Source organism: Amia ocellicauda, chromosome 5 (genome assembly GCF_036373705.1).
Source record: "Amia ocellicauda isolate fAmiCal2 chromosome 5, fAmiCal2.hap1, whole genome shotgun sequence".
NCBI classification, from domain to species: Eukaryota; Metazoa; Chordata; class Actinopteri; order Amiiformes; family Amiidae; genus Amia; species Amia ocellicauda.
Window position 1 is genome coordinate 2198108 of NC_089854.1, and position 17785 is coordinate 2215892.

General features: G+C 44.9%; 1 protein-coding gene across 10 annotated transcripts in view; it reads left to right on the forward strand.

Moving 5' to 3' along the window:
• plekha6 (pleckstrin homology domain containing, family A member 6) overlaps window positions 1-17785 on the forward strand; it is a 108594-nt gene that overhangs the window by 59429 nt on the left and 31380 nt on the right. For all 10 annotated transcript variants that reach the window (XM_066703180.1, XM_066703181.1, XM_066703184.1 and 7 more), the window contains 4 exons: window positions 12352-12435; window positions 14375-14495; window positions 14743-14847; window positions 15304-15376. In XM_066703180.1, the coding sequence (XP_066559277.1) occupies window positions 12386-12435; window positions 14375-14495; window positions 14743-14847; window positions 15304-15376 (349 nt within the window). In that variant the 5' untranslated portion in view covers window positions 12352-12385. The remainder of the gene's footprint in view (window positions 1-12351; window positions 12436-14374; window positions 14496-14742; window positions 14848-15303; window positions 15377-17785) is intronic.

The window sequence follows — 17785 nt, forward strand, 5'->3', positions numbered from 1 at the left end:
TGTGTCATGTTATGATTTAAAAAATGGGAAATTACACCACAGCATTTATCCACAGGCATTAGTTCATTTTACATTTGGTCTCTGGTACAAGATGCCTGAACGGGGAAATCTATTTCTGTGTCGTGTTCATTTCTACAGTGGCAGGATTACCTGGCTGTTGTGCTTTTTTCCTTGGTTATTAGAGAAACTATTTTGCGCAGCTGACTTTACAGCAGACGGGTCACAACTGCAGTCAGTAATGCAGGGTTGTGTAATACGGAAAGGAATGCTATAATTAAAGTCTTGATCTGACAGAGGGGATAAGAGTTGACCGAGGGGAGCCGGAGAGGAGTGTGGTGAAGCTGAAAAGTCCCTGTTCGACTAGACTTTTATAATTAAGATCAATAACAGGGGAGCAAAGAAACAAAGCAGCAATTAAAACAATGAAGCATTTGCATTGCCTATAGCATACATTGCATTTCATCGGCAGAAGCACAAGTAGCGCTGGGCAGAAATAAGTGAGATAGACTTACATGGAAGTAGTGTCATCTGTCATTTACCTCTGGAATTTTGTTTTTGTTTTCCTATAATTCCCTTTGTTTCCTTTCCATACTGGTGGCTCTTCTCTGTGCAATGAATGTGTTCAAGGACAATGACAATCGAGTTCTATGAGGGTCTTGCAAAACAATGCGACGCTCAGGGTGTGTGTGTATTTGCCTGTACGTTTCTCTGTATGTTTTGTTCCACCACAGTTTCACCAACCGGGCTCAGTGAGAATGAAACTCCCATTCTCTCTCCATAATGAAACAGCCCCGGGGCTTTGTGTGATAATGCACTTGTCAGACATCTCAATGCAGTGTGCGGTTAACCTTGGCACAGCTGTCACACACCACGCACTGGGAGAAGCAAACACAGCAGACCTACACATATGTGCGGTAGTTTATGACTTCAGAGAGAGGAGGTTTAGTCAAAATGCAAATTTGCATTCGATAAAGTCAAAACTGTAACCCACCCTCTGCAAATCTAATACTTGATGGCATCTTTCCATTGGATAGGTGCAGGAAACGTCTAGCAGACAGAAAGGGAGACATTTAGAATTTCCCATTGCTGGTTGGGTCAAGTTTTGATTTAATCCAGGCCTTTAATCTGCAGGGTCACAGTTTATGCATCAAAAGACTTAATTGCTGTATAGTTTGCCTATAAAAGAAACCGACTGCTTCCCCTGATAACCTTTGCAAAGCTTTCTTTTTCTTTTTTAAACGGACTTAATGAACACCACATGGAGAATAAAGAATACAGTCTCTTAGCCAGCTCTTGGCGCAACATTTCGAAGTGAGCACAAGCCACCCAAGTCGAACCCTTGAGTGAGCGAGTGAGGAAGAGTCGTATTTCAGGCTGTGCGCTCTCTGGGTCACCCTGGAGGTTTGCCCACTAATCTCAGAGGTAGCAGGTCTGTTTGTCTAAGGAAGACGGAAGAGGGCAGGTCATTTGCAGTTGCCCATTTATGAACTGTGTTATTAAAGTCATTAATCCTAGCGTCGGGCCCCGCAGTCGTCCACAGTTCAGTCAGTTCTTATTAAAGCTTGTGCAGATGGTCCTGTGAGGACTAAGGGCATTCTGTTTTAAGGCTTTGAAGGAATGAAGACTACCAGTTCTAATGACCGCGCTGTAGGGATATACACTCACCTAAAGGATTATTAGGAACACCATACTAATACTGTGTTTGACCCCCTTTCGCCTTCAGAACTGCCTTAATTCTACGTGACATTGATTCAACAAGGTGCTGAAAGCATTCTTTAGAAATGTTGGCCCATATTGATAGGATAGCATCTTGCAGTTGATGGAGATTTGTGGGATGCACATCCAGGGCACGAAGCTCCCGTTCCACCACATCCCAAAGATGCTCTATTGGGTTGAGATCTGGTGACTGTGGGGGCCAGTTTAGTACAGTGAACTCATTGTCATGTTCAAGAAACCAATTTAAAATGATTCGACCTTTGTGACATGGTGCATTATCCTGCTGGAAGTAGCCATCAGAGGATGGGTACATGGTGGTCATAAAGGGATGGACATGGTCAGAAACAATGCTCAGGTAGGCCGTGGCATTTAAACGATGCCCAACTGGCACTAAGGGGCCTAAAGTGTGCCAAGAAAACATCCCCCACACCATTACACCACCACCACCAGCCTGCACAGTGGTAACAAGGCATGATGGATCCATGTTCTCATTCTGTTTACGCCAAATTCTGACTCTACCATCTGAATGTCTCAACAGAAATCGAGACTCATCAGACCAGGCAACATTTTTCCAGTCTTCAACTGTCCAATTTTGGTGAGCTTGTGCAAATTGTAGCCTCTTTTTCCTATTTGTAGTGGAGATGAGTGGTACCCGGTGGGGTCTTCTGCTGTTGTAGCCCATCCGCCTCAAGGTTGTACGTGTTGTGGCTTCACAAATGCTTTGCTGCATACCTCGGTTGTAACGAGTGGTTATTTCAGTCAAAGTTGCTCTTCTATCAGCTTGAATCAATCGGCCCATTCTCCTCTGACCTCTAGCATCAACAAGGCATTTTCGCCCACAGGACTGCCGCATACTGGATGTTTTTCCCTTTTCACACCATTCTTTGTAAACCCTAGAAAAGGTTGTGCGTGAAAATCCCAGTAACTGAGCAGATTGTGAAATACTCAGACCGGACCGTCTGGCACCAACAACCATGCCACGCTCAAAATTGCTTAAATCACCTTTCTTTCCCATTCAGACATTCAGTTTGGAGTTCAGGAGATTGTCTTGACCAGGACCACACCCCTAAATGCATTGAAGCAACTGCCATGTGATTGGTTGGTTAGATAATTGCATTAATGAGAAATTGAACAGGTGTTCCTAATAATCCTTTAGGTGAGTGTATATTTAGATCTGTGTTTTTACTAACTCGCCGAAGGTCTCTGTAGACAGAATTCCTCTGGAGTTCTTGTAGGTGTTGTGGTTTGACCTGCGTTTTAAAAGCCGCTCGCCCTGCCCTCTTCCTCCACTTATCTCGTCTTAGGCGGGGGTTTATTGACTGACTCTGAGCACTTGAAAAGGCCTCCACCTCCCTTCTGCAGTCCTGTGTTGTGCGGCAGGTCTCCTCCCCAGCTCCCTTTGAGATCTCGATCGTTATCCCCTTCGGTATTCGACCGTGCGCCGGCTCCATGTTAGACAAAGGGCTTTTCTGCGAAGCAGCCAGAGAAGTCAGGTAAGCTGTCGTGGCCGAAACAAAGCGACAAGAAACAACTCGAGGTTCCCGTGCAGACGGATGCGACCGCGGTTGGGACGAGAGCTGAGAAGTGGTGCGAACGAGGACGACCGCTTCGCAGGGAATGGAAAGCTGGATGAATTATTGAGGTCTCGTACCGGAGATCGCGGCGGCGCTGGGAGTGAGCACTGTGTTCGTTGCCGAGGCAGTCAGGCAAGAAAAGGTGCTGCTATTTTTGAACATGTACACAGACAAGCTTAGACTGGATTTCTCTGTTGTCCCATTCCCCCCGGTACTGTAGCTGTGGTTGGCTTTAAAAGGTCTGAACATCACACCGGTCCCTCAAGGCACACGAGTCTGTTAGACAGCCTGGTGTGTTGTACGGTAGCATGGGAAAGTAGAGCATCAATCCAAAGGCAGAGAAATGACAAAAAAAAGAAGGACACTGAGGTTAGGTGAAATAACTGCTCACTCTATTGAGCCCCCTATTGTGCATTCAGACTCTGACTGCCTACAGGACTTTACAGCTCAATGAAAGCAGAGTCCTCCCTGATTTATGGACGCGGCTTTTAGTATTTTGAGAGCTAAAGCTGAGGTACCGAACCAGACTGACTGCTTTATGAGTCACTATGAACGGAGGACTTTTCAGGGTCAGGTTGCAGGAACAATGCATCTGTTAATTGAGATCTTTTTAAAATAACTTCTTAAAAGTTCTCTATAGGGATGTGTGTATATATATTTGGCTGGGCGGTGCTGGGCCAAAAGTCCAAGTTCTCTGAAAGATTTTGAAACGAGAATCAAGGGATGGACTTTGTCTTCCTTGTTCCCAAGCTATTCAAACCAAATGTCTCCTTACATCCCTGCATCCCTGTTAAAGATAAGGCTGCTTGGTCAAGTAGGCGTTAAGAGCTTTTGTTTTTCTTTTCCATTCCTCATGGCATCACATTACTCTGAAAAAGAATCGATAACCTTTACAAGATTGACTGGACTGGAATGAGTGGACAGAGAGCCTCATCCTTTGAGTCATAAACAGTTTCCAATGAATGTCAGTATTCATTAGACAAACCAATCTCCATTTTCTTGCCTTTCAATCCTGCACAAAGGGAAGTTATGCAGGGAGAAGTTTAAATCCTCTTTAACTCATGGGCCTGACTTGTATTTTTAGTGTTGTCTGGGGTTGGAGCTCAAGGTTTGTTTGATCTTGACCAATTGTTCGATTTTAGTTAATTAGTGGAATTTGCCACAGAAGTTGAAAAGATCATTCAAACAAATTAAATATTTCCATCCCTGGATCTCTAAGATCTGCTTTCTGGGCCTAAAATGCTTTGCCTGCACGACGTCATGATTAGAAAGATTTGAGTGTTAATGGAAACCTTTGTAAACCCTGTTGGTCTCAGTGGATACTGCGCTTCAGGCTCCTGCAGTGAATTTGTTGTGTTGGATAGTTTTGACAAAATGAAACCGTGCATGATTTACCTATGGAGAGAGAATCTTTTGAGCTCTTTTTCAAAGGAAGGTCTTTTCTCTGGCAACACCGGGATTAACTAATTTGCTCTTCGGCACTCTTCTCACCAAGCCTGGGATGAAAAGGGTGACATTGAGGGCATCTGGAGGGGCAATCTGCAGGACGTATTGCCAGGGTCACGACCTGTGTGCATTACAGTAATTTCCGCTCCTCAGTTGCACACTGCGATGTCGGTGAGTAAATTGGCATTGCATCACTACATGAAAGCGTTATCTCTCTACTGATCTTAATTGGCTGCCTGCCGGCCTTTTCGGGGTCTCCCCTCCAGCCTGACCGTTTGAAGTGTGCTAGCGATGAGCTGAGCTGAGCAGTTCACTCTTCCTCAGGCAAGCCTGGGTTTACATGCAGGGCCCGGTAGTCCTGAGAAAGCTTGGTCCAGTTTGCTGTGTGACTGTTAGTATAAGAACCAGATCTATGGAAAGAGAATTCTAGGAGGCCTGTCCATTGTGTTTGTGTGTGTGTGTGTGGTAGCAGCATACATGAGAAAGCAAAAGGGATCATTAGGCATTGGATTTGAGAGAATGTTTCAATAGAAGGCGAGTAAAATTGGCATTGCGTAGAGAATTTTAAAACTCAAGTTACAAATTCAACCTCATGGTGCTCTAAACATGTGCTGCATGCAATTCAGAAGATCCAGCCATTGAACTAAACATGAATACATATTTAACGAGACTAACACAACATAAAACAAATACACACACACACACATCTTTTAAATCTACGAATCACCCGTGAGTGGCGCCCCACACATTTTCTGGTTACGTCGCTGTGAAGCCTGGTATGTTGAAGATTTTGGCGAGAAGCTTTCCCAGAGCCAGAGGGGTGTGACCCAAAAGGAGTGGATGCTGCCAAGTGATCAGGGTCCCCCTGCAGACAGATGCAGGTGTTTCCCAAGGGTAGGTAGGAGTCATCCTTGCCTACGGTGTGTTCTGCAGAAACGGCAGTAAATCTTCGAAGGGGAGCACCTGACAGATTTAAGGCCTCCCTGACACTTAACTTGGAGGGTGTGTCTGCCATGAGGGGACAACCGTTTGTTTAACTGAAGATCTGTCTTTTGTCAGCTTGGACACCCCCTGTAGTCCCACGTTTACAGACACTTGGTTCCAAAGCTGTTAAACTCCAGCTGTGGTGATCTTTGAGTGACTGCATAACAGGACATTTAAATATCTAAATTTACATCAAAATTTGAGGGCAGGTTCTCAAACCCTGACAGCACTCGGGGAAAAAGTCCTGTTTTACTGCACAACGCTATTCTCCCCTGTGATCAATTACACTTATCCAGGCCTCTGGGTCTGATTTTCAGTCAAAGTAACCAAAAATGCAGAAAGTGGTAATCTGCAAAAGCGATTGTTTATTCAGTGTTACAGTCAGATGTTTAAGCGATTCAGGAACATCAAAGGAGACCGTAGCTTCAACACGCTTTTTAAAAATTCTGCAGAAGCCAAACCCTCCAGTGATCAGAGTTATGTCACTGCTGTGCTGCTGTCTTGTTTGCAATACGAGTGTATTTGTCTCACATTGTATGATTTAAGATGAGTTGTTATTTACAAATAAGCTCAATACATTCAACACTTTCCTTACAGATGAATGTGCTTTTCACTTTGGGCTGTTATTGACATAATATTAATCTTCGCCATCATAATGAGAACAAAAAACACTAAAATAAAATAGAAAGTGAACGAACAAACAAGAAAACACGGCCACTGCATTTTTCTGTGACCTGACGTTAATACAAGTTGACGCTCTGACCTAGTAACAGAGACTATGTGAAGAGTACTGCCCGTCTCGCTCCCTGGTCGGTGCCGGTACGAAGCGGAGGGGATGTGGACCCGGAGACAGAGAAAAGGCCCGACCCATTAGATCAGGCACTTACATAAGGAAGTTAAGCCATCATCAATAATGCATCGGGACACACAGGAGCGGCTCTCCCCATGAAGTCTGCCTCCTGGCTGAGCGCTGACTCCCAGTTGCGCCGCCAGTGGACAGGTTATTTTTATTCCCATGTTTTATTCATGCAAGATGTAGAGTGATGTAACATAAAATAGAAATGCGCACACTTACACAAACACACACACACACGTGTTCTCCTCTCACACAGCTGACAAAAAAAAAACACAAGGCGTTGCTTTTGGTCAGCCTGTGTTTCTTGGGAGCACATTGAATTTCCTAGTGTGACCAAATGTCGAATGTACAACCACAACCAACAACAACAAACAACGCACTTTTCAGTTTTGTGATGATGTAGGAGAGTGGCCGATCCTGCTCGACAGTGTGATGCCGCCGTCCCAGCCTCGGTCGCCGGTAATACATTGCCTCAAAAAATCGTTTAACAATTACTTGTTCCTTCACGCACTCCCAAGTTTTTGAAGCCAGCCCTAGTAATCCTGCTTGTGCAATCCAAATACTGCCTGTCGCTGCAGGAATCGTAATTTACTGCAGAGACACTGTGCTCCTTGCGGGGAAGAAAGATGATTTGTTATGTAACTGCTGAGACCAAAGGATTCAAATCCTGGGGCAGCTTTGCAAAAGAAGAGGCAATGGGTTTCGTAACCAGAGGCAGACACCTTCTGGATTCTGGTAAAAATAGACCTCAGACTCCATACCTGGTCGGAGAGGGGAATCATCCTTGCTTCATCGCAAATTGCAGAAGCCGGGGTATTAGCAGTATCTCTCTTTCTCACACACACACACACACTCACACACAATACTCTCACTCACACACAATTCTCAAGCCAAACCAGGATTGTCCATTCTGGGAAATGTGATTTACACACACACAACCGAACCAAGACTCTCCATTCTGGGAAATCACACACACCCAAAAACACACAAAATTGCACACTGTAAGGCCTGGCTTTAGAGAACAGCTTTGTCACAGGCAGGCAAATAATTCAGACACTCTCCCACGGGCCTGGGTGTCTGCCAGCTCGGGTCTCTACACCGTGTTGGAATGAGGATTGTACAGGTGGCGCGGTAAAAAAAAAAAGTGCTTTGAAACGTTCACTCAGCATCAATTATGAACCGTTACTGTATTGTTATGCGATAGGACCGTAGTCGTCGTCCCACGCACAAAAACACACACACATACACACTTCTGTTCGTGAATTGCTGATTGTTTCCATTTCAGTGGCAGTGTTTTTTAACCACTGTCACATTATTAAAAGTGTAAAATGTGTTTAAAAGATGCTGTTAGTAGCGATATGGTGGCTGCAGTGAGAATTTCTTCTCAGAGCTCAGCATTAGGGATCACAGAACTCAAAAGTTGGAGCAAGAGGATTAGCTTGCTAATCTGCAAGAAAAGTCAGATGAACCTCAGTGTTTTCCCCCTGCTGAACAATGCTGCCCACCCCCGCGTCAGCCACCCCAATCCCCCCTTGCCCAGTCATATGATCCGGTCAGAGAGAGCTCTCCGATCTCAGACAGATAATGGAATTTGTAATCTTGTTGATGAGAAACTAAACCTTTGGCTGTGTTTCAGTGGGGTTTGCTGGGAGTTTTATTGTTTTTTTTGGCTGGAAACACTATATGTACAGTGCAGCAAGGGATAATCCAAGGACTTTATTGGGGGCGGGGGCGTTTTTTCTGAAAGAAAGCCAAGCTGTGTAGGGACGTGATGGGGAAAAAATTATACTCTTCGAGGGTTGGTAGATTGAAAAAGGTTCAGACTAAAATCCAGATTCTATTTATTTATTAAATTGGAAAGTTTTGTCAGTGCATTTATCATTGTTGCATTGTGTAACCAAAATAAATTATCTTCAAGGGTTTGGGCTGAAAAGACGACCCTCTGAAAGGATATTTATCAGCTTTTCCCTCACCTGCAAAACATCTGCTCATACCGAATAAATGTGCTGCTACGTGCCAATTCAAGCTAGATTTGAGGGGGTGGGGGGAGATAAGTGCAAATAAATGGAAATAAATACATGTTCGCTTCTGTGTACCAGACTAGACTAGAAATCCCTCCACAGATGTTTTCTGGCAGTGCATCTGTGCAGCAGCCTCTGTATGACCCAAAACCTGTGGATTATTGTGTGAGGCCTGCTTAGAGACTCAGCTGTGTGCAACTTTCAGGAAACTTACTGTGCCTTCAGTGTTGGCTGGGGCCCGTGTTTGATTTGACAATGCCAGGCTAGGGGCCGACCGGGCCAACTGGTTTGATATAGCGACTTCAGCCGCTCTCTCCCAACTGCGCTCGCAGCTTCACCTCTGACACGGAAGGCCGGGTTGTTTACATCTCCGTAATCTGGCCCAGCAGTGATTTGTTTATTTTTTCTTGGCGTTTCTTTTGGCATAGAAGTACCATATCTAAGACTGGATCTGAATGTGTCTGCCGGGGCTGAAACCAAATAGAAAATGCCTCGGGCGTCTGGTTTAATGGCTTGAATGAATATTGATAACATCACCTATAGAAATAATTCCTGCTTGGTGGTCTATAACTCCAGTAGTGTTTCAGTTTTTTATTTTTCTTACGACTGCTGATTTACGGTTATTATCCTGATTACAATGACAACAATATTAATCATAGATTGGTGGCTTGGTGTGAAAAGTTTGTATTCAGGGGAGAAGCTCAGTTTGCAGGTACATAAATGCTGAATTGTGTATCAGGCAACCTCATATGGGACTCCTATTAATTATACATGGGAAGAATAAACTGTTTAGCCTCACTTTCAAAATCGTGCACCAGGGAAAACTGCCTCTGCCTTTAATTGTGTGGGATTTAAGCACTGCTGTCGTAATTTCCAGGTACGGTCATAAAAACAATTGTTGCCGATGTTTCTGTAATGACGGACTTCCGTGGCCTATGATGATCCACGATCTTGTTTCGTTGGCTGCTTTTGTTTCTTCTTCTAAGCGCACCCAACTACTATACATCGATCTTTGCCACTCTTACCTTACAGCCTTTACTCACCACCTAGTCCGTTTGTGTGATCTTTTACACAAAAGTTATAGTGCTGCTTAAAAATGCCTTTGGGAGAAAGAAAAAAGTCTTTTGCATCCAGTGCTAACAGCTGCTAATGTATATAAAGTTGCTTCTAATAAATCAGTCAGACCCGGTTAACACTTTGCACCAATTACTCTTCCATGCTTTATAGCACAGATTGAATGATTCTGTATTTTGCATTGATTTCTTTTCATATCCATTTATCTGTCTGTCTAACCTATCTATGAATATAAAAGGAGAGATGGATACCAGTATGCAGATATCCTTGCGAATATGGTTTTCATTTTCATTTTTAATTAACTCATGAGCTTGGCTGCACGTAGTAATTAAGACAAGGACCTCATTCAAGGATGTCGGTGCGTGATTTTCTTCTTGTCGCTTGTGTGGATTGCTGTGCGAGAGAGTCTTTGAGAGGTGGAAGGCGTAGAGTCGTACTGTGCCGTACTATAGCGGCCTTCTCCCCTCACGTTTTAATCACCTTCAAGCACACGCACCCCCCCCACCCCCAGTCTCCTGAGAAAGGCCGAGCTGTGAATCCTAACACTGCAGCTAGTCTGACTGTGCGTCCGCCTGAGCCTCGCTGCTGCTGGGGAGAGATCATTACTCCGTTCTGGGGACTCAGAAGACAGGCCTTCATGGGTCTCCCTTCATCAGCTTCTCCTGTGGGAAAAACAGAGCAGGGGGGGGGGAACGGACAAACCTAGGATCCGAATCAGCTGAGCCTTGCAGTTCTAGAAAGCAGGAGAGGGTGGGGGGGAGAGAGAGAGAGAGAGAGAGAGAGAGCGATAGAGAGGAGAGAGGGAAACGGAAAGGCTGGCTGTAGCACACTTACTCAAGGATAAAGGGAACAGACAGAAAAAAACAAAAATACCATCACAGCAAATGCAATCTTCAACACAAAACAGAACCAGAAAGAGAACCAGTCTCCCCTTCCCCCTGTCATCTCCGCCGCTCCTCTCCTTCCTCTCTGCCCGAGTCGGTGTCCGAGTCTGTTATATGATTACTAAAGGGGGAGATGCTGAAGTTTCGCGCAGACCGCAGAGCGAGGTAGGTAGGACGTTTGCGCTGGAGTGTGCAGGGTTTATTATTAAGTTTATTATGTGGAGCTGGTTAGCAGCTGCGGTGAGAAGTGAGCGCGGATCTGCAGGTCAGTGATTACTGCAATGCAGTGCTGGAAGAAGAGAGCTGATTCTGTACTTTAGTGGAAACGTGTCTGGGACAGAGACAATGTGTGTGTGTGTAGATGCATGATTGTGAGCATATTCTGGAGGTCGGTGTGAGGATTTGTGAAGCAGGCCTGCGTGTCTGGGGGTGCATGTAGTAAAACAAGATCTTGTGAACCATGTGCTCAACGTGGAAGTGGTTTACACATTTGTTATGATCTGTGGCTATTTTTTGAAGTCAGTATACAGGAGTCCAGGTAACATTGTCCTGTAATGCTTTTGTGTTTGTTTCGCTCAATCTGATAGAGGTCTATAATGTGTGTTTGTAGACACACACCAAAGTTTACACACATTAAGCAGCCAGATCCTGCTGGCTCTGGTTTAAGTCTCTCTGCGTGTGCGAGTCGTAAGATATTTGATAGTGGTTTGCTTTCAGACATGATTAGGAGGCACATGCTGTTTGTGTGTTGTCGTCTTTGGGCATTGATGAGTGTCCTATTCTTGTCAGTGCCTGTTAAGGGATTTGGTAGTGTGTGGGTATGTTTTCAGATGCGTGTGTTTCAGCAACAGGCGTGTGTGTCTGTGTTGTGCATTTGTGTGTGTGAGGATCCCCAAGAGCCCTGAGAGAGAATGAGAACGTGTTGAGTACCTTGTCTTTTTGTTGTTGTTGTTGTTGTTGTTGTTATGTCAATAAAAAGAAAAGAGAAAAGCAAATCCATTAAGAGTTTTTCTTCAATGTACTGTATCTTGAAAATATGTATATATGTAGTGCTTTTCATATGTTTTAAATGCCACTCAGTGTAGTTTTGTGATTTCCATTAAATAAAGAGTGCAGACTGTTGCCAATGTTATGTAATACTCAGACTCAAGTAACCGGATCTGAGATGGGGAATGGAGACACTCGGCTGCAGGCACCTGGGCAATTCCTCCCCTGTGGATGAATGGATGTGTGACTTTTGGGGATTGCGCTGGGGTGGAGTGAGTCAAGAATGCAGGGAGTGGTAGTTCATGAGTTTCCACCCCACGGTCCTTCTGGGTACTTGATAGGTCTCACATTTTGTTTTGTTTTTCCTCTTTTTAAACAAAAATGAAACTCCTCCACCCAGTGTGTCATAAATCTCAGAAAGGCGCTATCTTTCATGACCTGACTGTGTATCCAGCTGTTCACCAGAGCTGGGAGGTAGAATATTCCCCAGCACTCCGCTCTCGAGTTCAGGAACAGTGAGTTCTTGCCTCACCGATTGACACGTGGGTTTGACCAGAAAACAGATGTAGTATCCTCGGTGGAACAAAAAAACTAGCACCCTTGGCACAAAGATCATACAACTGGGACAAAATACCAAGCACGGAATGGAGTGCGCTTGAACACATGCGCTTCTGCCATTTTTGGGGGTTGCTGAACTACAGAATAATTTGAACAGCGAATCGATGAAGAGGTCTGACGGTCAGGAAGGCCGGCTGCTCCTATTCTTGCCTTCACATCCTCACGCGGTACTTTTATTTTTGTCTTTGCAGCCACAATGACCGAAACGGGACACTGGGACACCCGATGATTCAGAGGAGCTCAGAGGACACACGCAGACTACAGAGACTTCAAACGTGAGTAGAGGGCTAATGAGTCCGTCTCGGTCATACGCAGGACCCAGTCCACTCTGGTCATGCGAGGGGAAAAACAACAAAAGAACTGAACCGTTGCTGAGATTGTCGCTTCACGTGCGGTGCGATAGATTACATTAATGCCTGCATGCAAAGGTCAAAGGTGGAAGAGGGCTTATGATTCACATAAAAGCTATTTTTTAATATCTCCCTGAAAGTGCTGATATTTCTGCTTCAGTAATCATCACAGAGACTAAATCTCCCAGTTTTCCTGTAGTCTGTAATATAGCAAAGCCTCAATTAGACAGGGTATTAAGTACTTCTTTAAAAATGGTATGAACTTATAATAAAATGCATATATATTATATATAATATATAATACTATATAAAATACAAATCAAACAAAGAAAAGCAAAACAAAAATACTCACACAAACTGGGACAACTTCTCTGTGTGTCCAGCTAGTTTGTTCCAGCCCTCTGCAACTCTCTGTGCAAAGAAAAGCACCACATCATCAGTCCTGAAGGCACTTACCAAGGATAGAGTGTTGCCCATTGTAAAAACAGCTTCAGTCCCACGTGTGAAGCCTCTTTCCACGTCTTGTCGATAAATACAGCTCAGCGGTCTCGAGGGGAGTCTCGTGTTTTGCTTTGCAAGGAAGCCGAGTGCATCTGGGCATTGTTGTTTGCCCGTCGGCTCTCGGCACTCAGGAGGGTTTCAGACGTATGTGTGGTTGAACCTTATTAAAGACCTGGCATGGGAACTGAGGGAGAGGGATCGATCATCGCCCGGACTTGGCAATGAAACGCTCTCTGTGCTGGAAACCCGAGCTCCGCGGCTGTTTCGGCAACTGTGTAACCAGGAGGAGCAGGTGATGTCATAGGCTAATCTCCCGGTGCAGTACAGAGGAGTGGGGATAAACCAGAGGAGTTACAGTTCAAATACAGTATGTCCAAACCACTGAAATCAGACTGAGAGGATGGCAACAAAAACAAAAGAAATGTGCGGTGTAACTCAGCTGTTTGTTGTTTTTTCATTTAAAGGTTTGGTTTTCCTGGTCGTGCTGTTCTGTATAATGAGTGCCGCGTCCTGCCATAACCCAACCCCCTCTCCATTCTTTACTTAGTACAATCAATATTGTCCTACAGTGTTTATACATGTGTAACGAGGCTAATTCAGGACGGATTTCACATTTAATTATGTAACAGATTCTAACCTCACATGCTTTATCTTTCTTTAAAACATACAGTTTGTATTTGCCTGTGTTTTCAGTGTCACAGACAGGGTAGACAGATTGTGGGGGGAAGCTTTTTTATATGCCTGTTAAGGTTATATATTAACTCTAGTCTGACTTGTAGACCGGGACCTGTTAACGACACAGCAATTAGTGCAAAACCAAACATTTGGAGTCAGAAAACGATCGGCAGCACATTGAATCCGCCCTGTTGGTCAACAAAGAGTCACCTGTCAAGGTTTGCAAGGCATCTCTAAAGGGGAATCGATGTATGGGACAGGATTGCTGCCTATGTAATGCAACTCTGATTGCACAAGTGAAATTCCTTTCTTCTGATCCCTCTAATTGTTTTCCTCATAAACTAGACCTTCCTCTCTCTCTCTCTCTCTTAAATGTAAAACCACAGCATTGCGGTCTTGTAATTCTGCCAGCCCAAATAAAAATAGACTTTTGTGGTAGTTTCAGAATCCCAGGACACTCCCCAAGTGCTTTGTTTTTTACACTATTAGTTGTATTTCCATGTACCGTGGGTTTGGGAAATGAGTAACTCTGTGAAGTTGTGCAAAACTGAAAACAAAGCGGACTTAAATTCTCATGAAGCGCAAGACCGGTGCATAATTTCCCTGCATGCCTCCACTCCCCCCCACCCCCGGTGCATTGACAGTCATGGTGTGTGACAGCTGTCCGTGCTCCCTGTGTGTCCTGCAGTTCGGTCCTGGATATGAGTGGCAAGGCGGCGGGCAAGAGGCCGGTGAGCATCGCCAGCGACGTCAACTCCAACCACACCATGGTGTCCGACGTGTCTCCGGAGCAGCAGCCCAACGGGAGGGTCAGTACTCGGGGCCAGAGAGATCTACACTCGCCTTGATCCGTCTCATTAAAGGAGACAAAAAAACACATTGTAATCACTTTGCTTGTTCATTAATTCCAGTGAACTGCTGGGGTGTGTTGAAGGTGTGATTTGACAGGTGTTTTTTTTGTTAACACACACGGGTGATTGATTTGAGATTATGTCGCACGAAAACAAAACCGGACTTGATTTGTCTCCCCGCCTTATTTTCCCCGAATACCTCCAGGCCTCGCGCTCCTCTAAGAAAGCTGTCACGTTCGGGAAGAGATCCAACTCCATGCGCAGGAACCCCAAAGCCGAGGTGGCCAAGCAGGGCTGGCTCTACAAACAGGTACACGCATACCCTGGGTCTTCACATCCACAGAAAGCGTGGGCTGAACGCTACACACACTCTCCCAAGCCTTGAACGCAGCAACGGTTCAGACGTGTGGCAAAAGCATCGGTTCCCTTCAGCGGGTCGACCTGTCACATTGCTTCTTTCCTTCTTTATGCATGGCACGGACACCGAGACTCGACACTATCTCCCAGACACAGAGCACTTTCGAGCTGCTCCGACATGTGCCTTGAGACACAGAGTCAGAGGTCACTAAACATCAGAGCAGCGAGATTCATCTCACTTCGGCAGTGATGGGCATAGCGAGACATCTTTGTTTCTCTTCTTATAAACGACTTCCCATATTTGTGTATTTATTGTAGTTTTTAGATCCGAATTAGTTCCTGTACCCATTAACGACTCACTGCCGTTTCTCTGTCTGTCTGTCTCTCTCTCTCTCTCCCTCCCCCCCAGGCCAGCAACGGGGTGAAACAGTGGAACAAGCGCTGGTTTGTTCTGACCGATCGCTGTCTCTTCTACTACAAAGGTACATAAATACATATATACATACATAAACATGTTCAGTGTCCCTCACAATGCCGGTATCGGTAACTGTTCCAGGTCGGTGCGACTGTCCTCTGCTCTCGTGGCTTTGTGTGACTGGTCTATAAGTTAAAAGGGTAAAGATGTTAGTCATATGAAATCCGATTGACGCGTTTCCGGATGTTAAAGTCTGCCAAAGTATACATCTGTAACGACACAGTTCGGTGAGCGCACCTGTGCTGGGAAGTGCATGCCGTCTAGATCTGTATTTGATCTGGTTCAACTCAGAGCAGATTAGACTGCGGAGGCTGGCTGGTGCGTCCTCCTCTTGAGTCTTTTTTGTTTTTTTAATGTGCAAAATGAAAGCTGCCGTCGGGGAACAACATGTTTGGAAAATGTGTCTTGCAGAAAGAAATCAAGTGTGCGTCTCTAGGGCTCTTATCAGCTTTTTAGAGATATCAGGGTTTTGTTTCTTGCTAATGGAAGAATGACCCTAACGGTGTAATTATCTGGTCATTATCTGGTGTGAGAAGACGGGGAGGGGTTTAGATCTTAGCCGGGTCCAATGAAACCTTCCTTCTCCCTGTCTGTGATCCTTCTCACAGCATTCCTTGTTAAAGTCTTCAGGCAAGAATTACTTCCTTGTCATAACAGACACCTGCAGGTTGCATGAAGGATGACCGTTTTTTCTATTTGAATTCAGAGTCCTTTGAATGCTTGCTCCTCCGGGCATATCCTTCAGGGGTTACGTCATCGACAGGTTTCTCAGAAAAGCTCTCAACTTAACTTGGGAGCGATGACTGGCAACGTTATCACTCATTTCCTCGTATCGTATTGTGGAAATGTAGGCATCTTACGTTCGGGATTCGCTCCAGTCGGGGGGTTATTGAGCTGATAAGTCTAAAGAGGAATTGGAGGAATCTACAGACAACATAGGACTGCCCCACCCGACCACACACCTGCACAAAATACAATAAGAGGTTAATATTTTTAATGAGGTGCTAACTAGATTAGTGGTATATGTTCTTCCTGTGTGGGTATAAACATCCATCGTCCCAAGTTTCTCTGTGCAACGAGACCACAGATTCACCTCCAGCTATATTTGAATGGCACTGTACTTTTACAGTGTAGTGAGGTCTGTTTACATGGATCTCAGTCGTGGCGAATCCAAACACTGCCATATGTCATCAAGATGTTACTTTCATTGATGTTGTTTTTGTTGCTGGTGTGTTTCTCAGAATTGACAATTTCCTTCCTCTTGTATTCCATTATAAATAATGATACACAAATGTGACTGTTTAGCTTGCATTATAAAAGTTCCTAAACGTACGCTGAGTGAATTCTTCTTTCCCTCATCTGTACAATTGCTTTGCTATCACACTTGTTGCCACATTTTTCTTTTTAATACAGCTGTGGATCCAGATTTTAACAGTTTTCAAAAACCCGAGCTATGTTTGGAATTATTGTAATGGCGCTGCCAAAGAAAATACTAAAACAGAAGTTGTACAATCCCAGTAGACCGCCGCGCTCTTTCGACAAAAGAACAAAAGGTTTACGACATTTCCCTGAAGAGGAATTAGAATGTACTTCTCGAGAGCGGATAACAGAAATACGACGGAGACACGGATTTGAGGAAAACTAGATTCCGCGTTTTGAGTTAGCCTGGCTGTTGTGTCACATTGCTCCTCCGAATGCTGTTGAAGGGCACATCAAGGACGTGTTGTTTTACTGCGGTATCGTACTGAAGACACTTCCTTTGAAAGCAGCATCTGAATTACCTGCAGCGAGACGCACTCTTTCCTGCTTTCCAAATTCCACATTGTTCTCTGTAATGACGGGCCGTGCTAGACAGCCTCTGTCTCCCCCCTGCTCTGTCTGCTAGTCCGTGCACATGTTTTAAGTGTCGTGTTGAGAGGCGTCAATTGTCTGCAGACTGATGCAGCGATAGCTTGTTGTTTTTTTCTCCTGGGGTACAATTTGTCAGGAGCAAATCCACATACAAACCCCAAACCTCTTTTGGGTGCTTAACAGGGGATAAGCCTTTCATACAGATTATGTATTTTGTGTGGTTTGAGGCGTGCAAACACAGTTGTTTTGTAGACTGACAGGGAACGACGATAAGAAATGGGGCGGGAGCACGGTGGCATGTTGTATAGTGAATCGAAATACAGGTGAGACAGGGCAGCAGTGTCGGCACAAGAGGCGATGGACTGCCGCACAACGCTCTGCGATAGCGAGTGTGTAATGGGACTGTTGAGCTTCGGATCGGATCTTCTGCAGTGCGGAGAACTGCCCTGGCGATGGCGGTTTGTAGGTCAGCACAGAGAGAGGGTTTACTATTTTAGGGTAATGCTAAACAGAAGAAAATAGCTCCTAATTAGCTTCCTTCAGTCAACAGTTTTCCATATCATCT